Here is a 14,349-nt window from a genome sequence, read left to right on the forward strand (position 1 = left end):
TTTAAAAGAAATTACTCTTTAGAAATAGGTCTTTCTCTGTAGGTAGATTGGATTTGGGAGCCAGGTTGACTCTAGTTTGAATTGTTTAGCTACTCTCTCCATCTTGAACAAGATTCTTGATATTTTAAAGTCTCAGTTTTCCTTTTGGTCAATTAGCAATAAAAATTCTAACCTTGTAGGATTGTTGTGAAGTTTTAAGTGTCCAGCAAATGCCTTCAGTATAGTATGTGTTCTAGAAATGTATTTACCAGATAATTCAATGTAGCCTATAACACCAATACCCCAAATCTTTTATAGAGATGGGATGTATCACTCATATTAGTGGTTTGTACTGGAGTTTTGTGGAGGGAGACAAATGATTTTTTTTGTCTTTCTATAATTTCAAATATGAATAAATTGATTTTAATATAATAGGTTAGCAGTAGGCTTGCTGTTTTTATAAATCCTATTTTATTATGTTTATTTTGAAATTTATCAGTTCCTCTGGAATAATGATTTAAGATCCTTTTTAAAAATAAATAAATACTGAAAATAGTTAGCATTCCAAATTATTTCATTCACATTAGACAGTTAGTACTTACTGATTTTTCATGTTGAATTTGGTAATTTGAAAAATATTGCTATTTATGTAGAGCAAATAGGGATATAGCTGAAAGAGATTTGTCTCTGTTTTTGCTGTTATAGCTTTAGGATATTAATGTTAGCAATACTAATGTTAGCAATAAATACAAATATTTATTTTTTTTTTTAATTATTCTTATTCTAACTGGGCTTACATGAAAGTAAATTACTACTTTATCCAACAGGACACTGATCAGTTTAAATCCTGGTTATGCTAAATTACCATTTTGTATTAAATGGCTACTTTTTAAAATTTTTACCTGAAAGTCCAAGTATATCTTGTGACTATTTATCCACTAGCTAATTGAATACTTAAGTAACTTGATACATACTGGATGATTTTTTAATTAAAGTGCATTCCAGTTTTTTATATGTACAGAGGTTTTTTTGTGTTTAATTAATTTATAGCAGGTCAATTGAACCAACAAATTACCTCTTCACTGTTGGTAATCAGCATTGTAAAATATTGTACTGATATGTGTGTTTTTGGTTTTGTCACAGTTTCCTAGTTTATGACCTTTATTGTGTAATAATATTAGAATATACTGTTTTATTTCATGTTCAAGTTGTGTACTTTTACCTAAATTTATATTAATGTATCTAGTGATCTGGCAAATACAGTATTTTAAGTGATATGGTAGAAACTCTGCTCAATGATCAGATATTTTACTGATATACATTTATTTATGTACATAGTAAGGTAGGGATTTTGAAAACATGTGCTCCCTTTAATATCTCATGACGAGCATTCAAATTTGTCAGGAGTTTTGGACGTTGGTATAATAATACCTATCCTGAGTAAATTTCACGTGATTTATAAAGCTTATTTAAGCTGTTTAAACTTTGTTTAGTGGTAGTTTGTTAATGTACATGGATGGTCAGTCTTTGTAGTTAAATCATCAGAGACGATGTAGTTTGCTTAATTTTGAAGGATCTCTCAGATGCTTATAAACTTTGGTTTCTTTGAAATTTTTTGTAGCTCATTTGATGAATACAGTTCAGAACTTAAATCTGGAAGACTGGAATGGAGTCCTGTGCACAAATCTGAGAAATTTTGGAGAGAAAATGCTGTGAGATTAAATGAGAAGAATTATGAGCTCTTGAAGTAAGTTTTAAATACCAGTTTACACTCTAATACCTGTTTTTCCATGTTGTCACAAACATGTTTTTGTCAATCTTTAAATTTTAGATATTGCATGATTTTAATTTGTACTTTCTTGCTCACTAGTGGGGTTGAATACCTTTTCATACACTTATTGGCTGTTTGGATATCTTTTTTTCCAGAAGTACCTGTTCAAGTATTTATTTATTTTTTTAATTTAAAGGAGTTCTGTATGTATTCTGAACGTGAGTTTTTTGTATATATATTCATCACAACTATTTTTTTCCTATTGTCACATGATGTTTCACTCTTTAATTTTAATGTAGCTCATTTTATTAATCTTTTTCTTCATGGCTGGTGCTTTTTTGTGTCCTGGTTAAGAAGTTTTGCCTACCCAAGGTCATAAGTATATATGACTGTTTTATCTGCCAGAAGCTTTATTGTTTAACTTCTGATATTTAGATCTGTATTTCTTCTGGAATTGGTTTTGGGATAAGGCATAAAGCAGGGGTCAAGATTCATTTTTTTATTACATGCATATCTTGAACCAGCAGCATTTATTGAAAATAACATTTTCCCCAGTGCTATGCAGGGTTCCCTTTTTCATAATAAAATGACCAAATGTATGCAAGTCTTTGTTTTTTATTGAGATGTATGTTATATACCACACAATTCACAATTTAAAGTGTACAGATCAGTGGTTTTTAGTATATTCTCAATATGTGTAACCATCAACACAATTTTGGAACATTTTCTTCACTTCAAAAAGAAACCTTGGATTTTTCAGTTGTCACATCTTTATCCACCCGTCCACCCCGCCCTAAGCAACCACTAATTTACTTTCTGTTTCTATGGATTTGCCTATTATGAAAATTTCACAGGAATGGATCATATAATATTAGTTATTTTGTTTAATTTACCATAATGTGTTCAAGTTTCATTTATATTGTAGCACTTAGTACTTTATTCCTCTTTATGGTCGAATAATACTCAATTATATGTCACATTTTATTTATCCACTCATAAGTTGAGGGACATTGGATTATTATGGAAAATGCTGGTGATAGACATTTGTGTACAAGTCTTTGTATGTACGTATATATGCTTTTATTTTTCTTTATTGAGTAGATATCCAGGAGTAGAATTGCTGAATCATATGGCAACTCTATGTTTAACCATTTGAGGAAGTGATAGACTGTTTTCCAAAGTGACTGCACAATTTTATCTTCATGAGTGTCAAGTGGTATCTCATTGTGGTTTTGATTTGTATTTCCTTGATGGCTAATGAGTTCAAGCATCTTTTCATATGTTTATTAGCCATTTTGTATTTTCTTTAAAGAAATGTCTATTTGGATTCTTGGTTCATTTTTTTTTAATTCGATTGTCTTTTTATCATTAGGTGTGAGAGTTTTTTATGTAGTTTGGATACAAGTCCCTGATCAAGTACATGATTAGCAGATATTGTCTCCATTTTTTGTTTGTTTGTTTTTTGTTATTGTTTCACTTTCTTGATAGTGTCCTTTGAAATATAGACATTTTAAAATTTTGATGAAGTCCAATTTATTTATTTAGTTTTGGTTCTTCGTGCTTTTGGTGTCATACCTAAGAATTCATTACCAAAACTAAGGTTATGAAGATTTATTCCTGTGTGTTCTGTAAAATTTTTATAATTTTAGCACTTATATTTAGGTCTTTGATCCATTTTGTGAGGTAAGGGTCCAACTTCATTTTTTTTTTTTTTTTTGCTTGTGGCTACCCATTTATCCTAGTAACATTTGTTGAAAAGACTATTCTTTTCCCCATTGAATTGTTTTGGCATTCTTATTAAAAATCAGTTTGACTATAGACACACGGGTTTGTTTCTAGACTCTCAATTCTATTCTATTGGTCTATATAACTATTCTGATACTAGTACTACATTGTGTTGATTACTGTTGCCTTATAGTATGTTTTAAAATCCAGAAGTGTGAATCCCCCACTTGCTTGTTCTTTCTGTGTGTGTCTTAATTTATTTAATCAATCTCTTATTGAAGCCATATTTTGCTGTTACAATGTAAGAATTACTAAATACACAACTTCTGTAACTTTTAAAAATTAATGGACTTAATTTTTAGCATAATTTTAGGTTTATAGAGAAAGTACATAAAATTCTCACGTATCCTCTGTTTCCCCAACATGAACAGTTTCCCCTATTTTTAACACCTTGCCTTAGTGAGGTACATTTGTTACAATTGATGAACCAATATTTATACATTATTTGTAAGTTCGTAGTTTACATTAAACTTCATGCTTTCTGTAGTACAGTTCATTCTGGGTTTTGATAAATGCATAATATTACATATCCCCCATTACAGTATCATACAGAATAGTTTCACTGCCTTAAAAACTCCCTATATTTTACCTATTCATTTCTCCCTTTCTTCCCCTCCCTGAACCCTGCAATCTCTGATCTCTTTACTATCTCTATCTTTTTGCCCTTTTTAGAATGTCAAATAGTTGAAATCAAACAGTATATAACCTTTTCAGACTGCGTTATTTTCCTTAGCAATATGCATTTAAGGTTCCTTCATTTTTTTTTTTTTTTTGTGGCTTGGTAGCTCATTTCTTTTTATTGCTGAATATTCCATTCTATGACTGTATGATAGTTTCTTTATCCATTGAAGCATATCTTCATTGCTTCAAAGTATGGCAGTTATGAATAAAGTTGATATAAATGTCTATATACAGGATTTTGTATGGACAAGTTTTCAAATCATTTGGGTAAATATCATGGTAGCTTGATTGCTGGATTATATGGCACGATAATGTTTAGTTTTGTAATAAACTGCCAAACTGTCTTCCAAAGTGACTGTACTGTTTTGCATTCCCTCTAGTATGGATGAGAGTACCTGTTGCTCTTCATCCTCTCCAGCTTTTGGTGTTGTCAGTGTTCAGGATTTTGGCCATTCTAATAGGAGTGTAGTGATATCTCATTGTTTTAATTTGCATTTCCCTGATGACACATGATGTTGATCCTATTTTCATATGTTTATTTGCCATCTGTTTATCTCTTTTGGTGAGGTGTCTGTTCAGGTTTTTTAGCTACTTTTAAATTGAGTTATTTATTTTTTGTTGAATTTTAAGTGTGCTTTGTGTATTTTGGATAGAGGTCTTTTATCAGATATGTTCTTTGCAAATATATTCTCCCCATCTCTGGCTTGCCTTTTCAATCTTTTCATAGTGTGTCACAGAGCAGAAGCTTTTAATTTTAATGAAGTCCAACTTATCAGTGTTTTTTCTTTCACAGATTATACTTTCTTGTTGTATCCAAAAAGTCATCGCCGTACCTAATGTTGCCTACATTTTCTCCTCTTTAGAAATCAACTTCTTGATAGCTACAACATAACTTGCTGGGATTTTGATTGGAATTGCATTGAATCTGTCTATATATGAAGTTGAGAGGAACTCACATCAATCTGGAATCTGTCTCCATTTGTTTAGTTCTTCTTTGATTTCTTTCATCAGAGTTTTGTAGTTTTCCTCATGTAGATTTTGTACATATTTTGTTAGATTTATACCTAAGTATTTCTTTTTTGGGGAGTGCTAAGTAAATGTATTATGTTTTAAATTTCAAATTTTATTTGTTCATTGCTGGTAATATAAGAAAGTGTTCAACTTTTGTATATTAACCTCGTATCCTACAACCTTGCTATAATTGCTTATTAATTCCAGGAGTTTTAAAATTGATTCTTTTGAATTTTCTACTTAGACCATGAGGTCATCTGCAAATACAGTTTTATTTCTTCCTTCCCAATTTATATGTTTTTTATTTCCTTTTCCTATTGCATCGGTGAGTCCTTTCAATATGTGTTGAGGACAGGTGAGGGGACATTCTTGCCTTGTTTCTGATCTTACAGGGAAACTTCTAGTTTTTCATCATTGAGTTTGATGTTAGCTGTAGGTTTTTAAAAAATGTTCTTTAGCAAGTTGAGAAAGTTCTATTTTTAGTTTGCTGAGAGTGTTTTTTTTTTAATCGTTAATGGGTATTTAATTGTGTCAAATGATTTTTCTGCATCTATTGATATGATCATGTGATTTTTATTCTTGATCTGTTGATGTGATGGGTTACATTTATATATTCTTGAATATTCAATCAGTTTGCATACCTGGAATGAATTCAACTTGGTTGTAGTACATAATTCTTTTTATACACTGTTATATTTGATTTGATGCTATTTTGTTGATGATTTTTGCATCCATATTCATGAGTGATATTGTCTGTAATTTTTCTTTCTTGTGATGTCTTTGTTTGATTTTGGTGTTATGGATGCTGGCTCATAGAATGAGTTAGGAAGTGTTCTCTTTGCTTCTATCTTTTGGAAGAAATTGTAGAGAATTGGTATCATTTTTTCCTTAATTGTTCAGTAGAATTTACTAGTGAGATCATCTGGGCCTGTTGCTTTCTGTTTTGGAAGGTTATTAATTATGACTTCAATTTCTTTAACAGTTATTGCTTCTATGTCTTTAACATATATATTTTAAAGATACCTATTTAGATTATGTGTTTTTCTTTGGATGAGCACTGTGAGGACCCCCATATGGCTGGGTCTCTAGCAGTTTTTCTCTCTCAAGCTAGTCTGTACTCAGTCTCCAGCAATTAGTCAATTATCCTTTAAGTATTCCTACTAGTCAATGGATCCAGCAACAGCTTCTGCTTCCAGTTATCTGTGAGTCGCTGTATTTCCCTGTCTCTTTAGCTTATGTGGCAGTGGTTTGCCCTGGGACCTCAGTTCTCAGTTGGATCTAAGAAGAGGTGTTGATTTTTAGTTTGCTCAGCTTTTTCTTCTTGTGAAGACAAGAATGATAACATCCAAACTCTTTACATGTTGAACGGGAAATTGGCGATCTGTTTTTCAAGATGGTTTTGGTTCTTTTGGGTCCCTTGCCATTTCATATGAGTTTTAGAATCACCTTGTTAAGTTTGTAAAGAAGCTGGTTGGGATTCTGTTAGGGATTGTGTTGAAGCTGTAAATCAGTTTGGGCAGTATTGCCATCTTAACAATATTCAGTGTTCAGATCCATGAACGTGGGATGTGTTCTCATTTATTTCGATTATGTTTAATTTCTTATCAACAGTTTTGTAGTTTTCAGAATACATTTTGCATTTTTTGCTACATTTATTTCTAAAAATTTTTGTCATGCTATTGTAAATGGAATTGTTTTCTTAACTTCATTTTTGATCATTACAAGTTTGTAGAAATACAGTTGACTTTATATTGCTCTTGTATTATACAATCTTTCTGAGCTCTTTTTATTAGTTTTAATGGTATTTTTTTTTAGTAGATTTATTTTATTTTCTCTATATAAGATCATGTCATATGTGAATAGAAATAGCTGTATTTCCAATCTGAATATCTTTTATATTTTTTCTTGCCTAATTACTCTGCCTAGAATATCTACTATGCAAATACCTTCCAGAATTCTTTACTCTGTTCCATTATTTATTGGTCTGTTCTTGCTCCAGTACTACATTAGTTGCTGTACTTTATAGTAAGTCTTGGTATCTTGACAGAATGAACACTCCAAAATTGTTGTTCTAAGGTGTTGGCACCTGTTGGCTCCGTGAATTTCTATATGCATTTTAGAATGAACTAAGCAGGTCTAGTCGAATTTTGGTTGGAATTGAATTTATAGTTCAATCTAGGAGGAATTGATATTTTTAAAATGTGGGGGGTCTCCAGTCCATGAACATGGAATATCCTTTCACTTATATAGGATTTCTTTCAGATGATGTTATGATCTTGTCCATCTTTCATTAGGTTTTATTTCTATATATTTGATTTTTTGGCATTCCTGTAGATTGCGCCATTTAAATTTTTTTTTGTTTTCTATTTAAGCTTAAGTAGGACTTTTTGTGATGATAGAAATAGTTTATGTTTGTGCTGTTCAGTACAATACTCAGTGGCTAAAGCACATTTGAAATGTTGTTGGTGTGACTGAGAAACTGAATTTTTAATTTAATTATAATCAGTTTAACTTGAACTAGCTCATGTAGCTAGTGACTGTCATATTGAGCGGCACAGTTTGAATCAGGTTTATGGAAATACTGATACTAGAAACAGTTCTGTGTCAAAAGTCAGGTTGCTGCTCAATTTTCTTCGCTGCCAGCTAGGTTTTTGATTTTCTCAAGTTATTTAGCAAACAGTTGTTCCTCTGACTTTCCACTTCAGTATTTTGTTACTGTTATTTAATTTTTCATATTGTCCTTTCTTGTGAGTTTATGCTTTAATGAGAAAAAAATCATTTTACCATTATTTTAATGAGATGTCTAGAAGGAGCAAAGGGGGATATATACATGTGCCCAATAAGTATTTTCAGGCAGATCTGTTTCTATTATTTAAACTTTATTTTCTATGTATTACCAAATATGATACATTATTCTTATTTGCACAAAGTGGCAAACCAAAGTGAGTGGTTGGTAGATGTTTGCAGGATTCATGGAGAATAGATAAGGGGGAAAGAGTGGATTGTCTTCAGCATTGTTTCACCACTTTGAATTCTTGTAATAACAACAACAAAATGAGCTCAAATAATGATGTTTTAAATCTAGTCTTTGGAAAACTTGAATATAATGGAGGGGAGCTTTTTATAAATTATTACTAAAGCATTACTTGTATTTTCATCCTGATACACTTAAAGAGCCTTTAGAAGTGCATGTTCGGTTTTCTAACATTAGGTTGTAATTTTTATGGCTCCTGTAAATTATTCCCTTTAGTTTTGTATGACCCTTTGTGATTTTTCTGAATAGCCAGAAACAATGGCATGTGGCACGATAGTTTTATTGTATGTTTATGTGATGAGAAAGTTGAAGTTATTACTTGTGTTTAGTTTTTATTTCCTTATCTGCATGGGGATGATTGACAGAAGAAGCACACTAGTGCTGCCCTTCAAACTAGCTAATAAAATGCATGCATTTGGAATCTTTATTTTATTCTGCTATTTAAAAAGCACGGTGCTTCCTGGCCTTCTTTTTATCTATGGAGAACTGTACTTAAATCAGGCTCTGACCTATTTTCCAGGTAATTCTAAATTTAGCAAATATGTATACGTTCATTTTTTCCCCTCTATCACTTTTGAGTATAATAGTATTAAGAAATTACTTTGTAATCTTATATGTTATAATTCTGAAATGACTGTATTTTGAATATTTTGAAATATAGGAAACTATGCAGATTATAATTAAGAGAAAAGCAAAAGCTGAGGGAGCAAGCAAGTTTATAAAAATGAGGAAAAACAAAAAGAGCAAATTTGTGGAGTGACTAATTAGAATAATAATATAAATTCTATTTTGGATTTGAATAGACACTTGAAGATTACATTTCTGGCAAATGTCAGAGTCAACATTCACATTTGATCTAACTCCAAAGCTGTGATATGTTGCTGTCTTGATTCCATTGGAGTATCTGACAGAATCTCGGCTTGTGGTTAATGTGGTGATAGAGATTTGGGTTATGATTGATGATTCCATTGTTGATATAACAGCTGTATTCAGAGATGACTCAGGGAAAGCTTTCTCTTTGCTTACCACATGAATCTCTTTGAACCTATTCATTTGAACATTTTTATTGATGATTTGAAGTAGAAGGAGAACACATGCCTAGCAATTTACTAATAAAGGTACTTTATATGTTGCTAAGATAGTTAGTGGACTACATGGCCCTAAAGGTAATATTAAAATCATTTCTGTGTTTACTAGGAGATTTGACTAGAAAGTCTCTGTTTTTCCTTCTAATTCTAACATTCTTTGATTCTAAGAATATGCTTTTAAATATTTATGGAGATCTTGTTAAAATGCAAAGTGTAACTTAGTAGGTCTAGGGTTGGGTCTGTGATTCAGCATTTTCAGTAAGTGTCCAGGTGATACTGATGCTGTTGGATTCCAGATCTAATTTTGAGTATTACGAGTCTCAGTCATATGGAGAATGGTTCAGGTCACTGAATGTGGTAAAGGCCCAGGCTTTGTGAGTCATTTAGTCTCTGTCATAACTGCTCAATTCTGTCCTTGTAGGGCCAAAGTAGCCATGGACAATGAGCAAACTTATGGGTGTGGCTGTGTTCCACTAAAACTTTATTTATAAAAGTGATGGCTGCTGGCTTTGAACTTCAGCTATAATTTGATGACCTCTTAAAGTATTCAAAACAAATGTCCTATTATGCTTTTAAGGACTCTTATGTTAATATTATTTTCTTACTGTTTCATAAAATAATTTAATACCATGTTTCCCCGAAAATAAGACCGAGCTGGACAATCAGCTCTAATGCGTCTTTTGGAGCAAAAATTAATGTAAGACCTGGTCTTATTTTAGTATAATATAAGACCGGGTCTAATATAATATAATATAATATAATATATAATATATAATATCGGGTCTTATATTAATTTTTGCTCCAAAAGATGCATTAGAGTTGATTGTCCAGCTAGGTCTTATTTTCAGGGAAACAGGGTAGAATATCAAAATAATAAAAATATCAGCAAAGTAATTTAATCTTTTGAAATTATTAAAATGTTTCAAGTCAATTAAATTAAACTTAATTTTAAAATAATTTACAAGTTGTCCCTTTAAAAAGAACATTTAAAAAATTAAAAATGTAAATATGTGGGAGATTGACTGTATGTCTGTTTTTTCTTAGTGGGTTTTCATATGCTTGAGTTGAATGAACTGCCATCAGGATGCGGTTGTGCTTTGTGTGGACTAGAGTCAGCAGATAATTCAAATCTCAGTTTCAACATTTGCTGTGTCCTTTGCTGATTACTTAACTTCTCTGGGTTTCATTTCCTCATTTACGGGTTGCTGCGAGGAATATATTTACACAGATTTTGGAATGTGCATGTGTATAATAAACGCTCATTCTTTTCTTCTCCTTTATTTGGAAATGCAGATTTCCCAGTTAGTCTGGAAAAAGATGTGGAATTACTTCATAATAAAATGATTCCTTGATTGGCAGCAAATTTCTTTATCAGTGCTTCCTGTTGTTTATAGAGTTTAGCTATTTGACAGGCAGAGATGATGATAGAAAAAGGTAGGCAGAGAAACCTTGACCCACAGTCTTAGAGGATACTCCAGAAACTAAGTAAGTAAGCTTCTTAGATTCATGCAGATCGTGAATAAAGTAGAGTTTTATTACTTTTAAGTATTTGTTTTAATGCAAATGATATTAGCAAAGATAGTTGTGATTCAAGTTGTTTCCTAGTAAAGATTTTAAGAGATAAGATATATATTTTGTAAATGAATAGTTTGTATGTACAGACATGGTTTCAAAACTTTTTCTTCTTAAATATTTTAAACTTAAAATTCAACTTAATTTTAAATTAGCAATATTAAGGGAAAGGAGCATCTTGGTAAAATTAGGTAACTTTTTTTAGGGGTGTGTGTGTGTCTGTGTGTGTGTGTGTGTGTGTGTGTGTGTGTGTGTCTGTGTGTGTTTCTAAATCTTTGTATTTTAAGTTATATCAAACACCTTGGTCCAAGTCATTCAAGTGTTCTTGAAGCCATACAGGACTGAAGTGAAGAGGTTTCTTTACTGCTGTTCTATCTCAAACTCCTGCCCAGCAGTAACCAGAGTCAACAGGTGGTATAATCTCTTTTGTTCATCGACATACCTGTACCTGATATCTTTATATAGTTATTTACACACGTCATCATACTAAAGGTATTAGTCTGTGACTTCTCTTTTTGACTTACTATGGCTTGGGGTTTCTTAACTTAGTCTTTTTTCTTTCTTTTTCTTTTTTGTGTGTTTGGCCATTTTATTTCACTGAGCCTCTGTTTACCTCTCTATAAAATAGGAAGAGTTAATAATCTGAGTAATAGGGATTAGATAAAATGGTGGATGTTAAACCACTGTGTACACAAAGTTATCGTTGTTACAGAGACACTACCAGCATGGATGAAGAAACGGAGGACAAAGCCTTACCTTTCTACGTGGCCTCCACTCTCTGGCCTTTTCTTGTAGTTACTTTTTAAGATAGTGTACACAGATATCTTTGTGGAAATTTGAAAATATTTCTGTAGGAAGGATTTCTAGAAGTAGAATTGCTGGATCTGAATGTCTGTGTATTTTAAATTCATTTAGGAGCCATCAAAATTGTTTTTTCCAATTGACATCAGCATTTTATACTTAATTTATTCTTTTTTTCAACAAGTGTTTACGGAGTATCTATTGTATGGTCATTACTGTTCTAGGTGTTATAGTTAAAATGCCAAATAAAACAAAGTTATTATTCTCATTACGCTTACATTATATTTGGGAAAGGAAGAATAAACAAATAGTCGAGTAAATATATAATAAAATGGATGGTGGTGATTAGTACTGTAAGAAAATGAATCAGGAAGAGAGGATGGAGAATGAGGGAGGGTGCTATCTTAGGGCAATCGCAGGCTCTTAAGCAAGAGATAACATTTGAGCTGAGAACTGAATGAAAGAGATGTTTTAAGTACTCTACTGGGTTAAATTAGCTAATTCTTTAAGCTGTTTATATATATACTGGGAGTGCCAAAAAAATGTACCCATTTTGAGATTGAAAGTCTCTTTTATTTTAAAGATGTCATTTCTCTCCAAAAATAACATATTAATTCAATGCAATCCCAATGAGAACCCAAAAAGGCTGAATAATATTCCATTGTGTATACATATATCACATCTTCTTTATCCATTTATCCACTGATGGACACTTGTGAGATGTTATCTATGACTTTTCGAAGCTGAATTGAATTACAGTAGCATTGTGTAGTATGACTTTTCACTGAAAAGATGGTATTAATCAAATGAATGCTGGTGTCATTCATCGTATTACAATTTCAATAGTTTCTTAAAATGTGTATACATTTTTTTGGCACTGTGTGTGTGTGTGTGTGTGTGTGTGTGTGTGTGTGTGTGTGTGCATGGCTATTGCTGGCATATTAGAAAGCAATTTTTAAAATATGTTAGCCACTACCAACCTATTTTTTAAAAATTACTCATTCTGATTGGTTATCATAGTTATGCTCTGCTTGTGGAATGAGCTGCTAGGTTTTCTACCTATTTCTCTGCCCTCGAGCATTTTAAATAACATAGGAATTAGATTATGATTGAATGATCCTTGTATGATCTCTACTTACACTCATAAGGAAGACTGTCCTTTCCACCTGATTGGATTCTGAGCACTGTAGTCCCCCTTCCCCTTCATTCCCAAAGACACACGTACCTTCCTGAGTAAGACGAACCTTCTTCTGGGAGGGTTTGAGGAGGCAGAAATCATGGTCATATTTCCAGGCTCCCAGTAGAGGGGAGCTTTCTCTGCTGTTGGTAGTTAACTCCTCTTCTCAAGAGGTACCCTTCAAACTTCAGCAGTCATTTTACTCTGCTTGTATGTTACTCTGGAAAGTGTATTAGCTAAGAGGGCAGGGGAGTCAGGATTGTGAATTTGACCTGCCATTTTCTCAGAAACATTTGCTTGCTGTTGTGGATTTAGTTATGTTTTTAAAGTATATGTTCAAGTCTTTTGTGAGAGTTGGAGCAGGAGAAAGGAGAGATGTGTGTGCTTAGTGCTCAGGCTCCATCTTGATTACAGCTGAAAGTAATTTTCTGCTAATACTAACAAAAGGTTTACAAATGATTTACTTTCAAAATATAATTAGCAAGGATCTGCTGGTAGTTACACATTAAAATAACATTTACTCACACTAGAGTTGTCTTTCTTAAGAGAGAAAGAGAGGGAGTCCCTGATATTTTGGAAACTTTACGTGGTATATACTTTGTGAACATGAAAGTAACCTGCTATATATATGGATAAAGATTTGAAAACTGCTCACTTATATGTAACATGTTATGTGTAATGTGCTATGCATAATAGTGAAATCTATAGGAAATAAGATTGTAAGTTTCTATTTTTATTTATATTTCATATATGTCTGTTTTCAGGAAGATATCTGCCTTGTACCTATGCTTCGTTGTGCTCCATAGAAGAATCAAAAATTGATCTCTCTTTGCATTAAATTTATTTCAGAATTTTGACAAAACTTCTGGAGGTGTCAGATGATCCACAAGTCTTAGCTGTTGCTGCTCATGATGTTGGAGAATATGTGCGGCATTATCCACGAGGCAAACGGTACGAGACAAGCCATTAATTCATTTGGGTTTCCTGAAACACTCAGTGTAGAATCCTAACTAATGTGCTTATCTGAAATAGAGTAGTTTAGCAGACGAACTAGTGGAGTGTGTGAAATCAAGATTACCATAATGCTGGGAATTATGATAAACCTAATTAAAATGGGTAGTATAAAAACATAAGTACATCTGTATAATATACGACTACACATGTATAATATTCCATAGCCAACAGAGATCACATTAGAAATTTCATTCACATTAGAAATTGTTCAGGATTTTCTTTGGTTCGTATAATTTAATTCAGTAGCTATTTTGTGAGTTCTGGTTATTTTTCAACTACTATATATATAGTTACAGAGATGAATTAGACATTGTTATTGAACTCAGTAAGCTTAAAGTATAAAAGGAAATACAACACCTAAAGAAAAATTACAGTAAGTGCATAGTAATGGAATTAATGTACGTATTTCAGAACATTGAAGAAAGAGATTCCTTGT

The 14,349-nt window shown here is 32.1% G+C and overlaps 1 protein-coding gene across 2 annotated transcripts in view; it reads left to right on the top strand.

Annotated features, from left to right (window-relative positions):
• Positions 1-14,349, top strand: part of ATP6V1H (ATPase H+ transporting V1 subunit H) — a 151,630-nt gene that overhangs the window by 74,230 nt on the left and 63,051 nt on the right. For both annotated transcript variants that reach the window (XM_019729824.2, XM_019729826.2), the window contains 2 exons: positions 1,601-1,726; positions 13,749-13,850. In XM_019729824.2, the coding sequence (XP_019585383.1) occupies positions 1,601-1,726; positions 13,749-13,850 (228 nt within the window). The remainder of the gene's footprint in view (positions 1-1,600; positions 1,727-13,748; positions 13,851-14,349) is intronic.

This window comes from Rhinolophus sinicus, linkage group LG14 (assembly GCF_036562045.2).
Source record: "Rhinolophus sinicus isolate RSC01 linkage group LG14, ASM3656204v1, whole genome shotgun sequence".
Classification (NCBI taxonomy): Eukaryota; Metazoa; Chordata; class Mammalia; order Chiroptera; family Rhinolophidae; genus Rhinolophus; species Rhinolophus sinicus.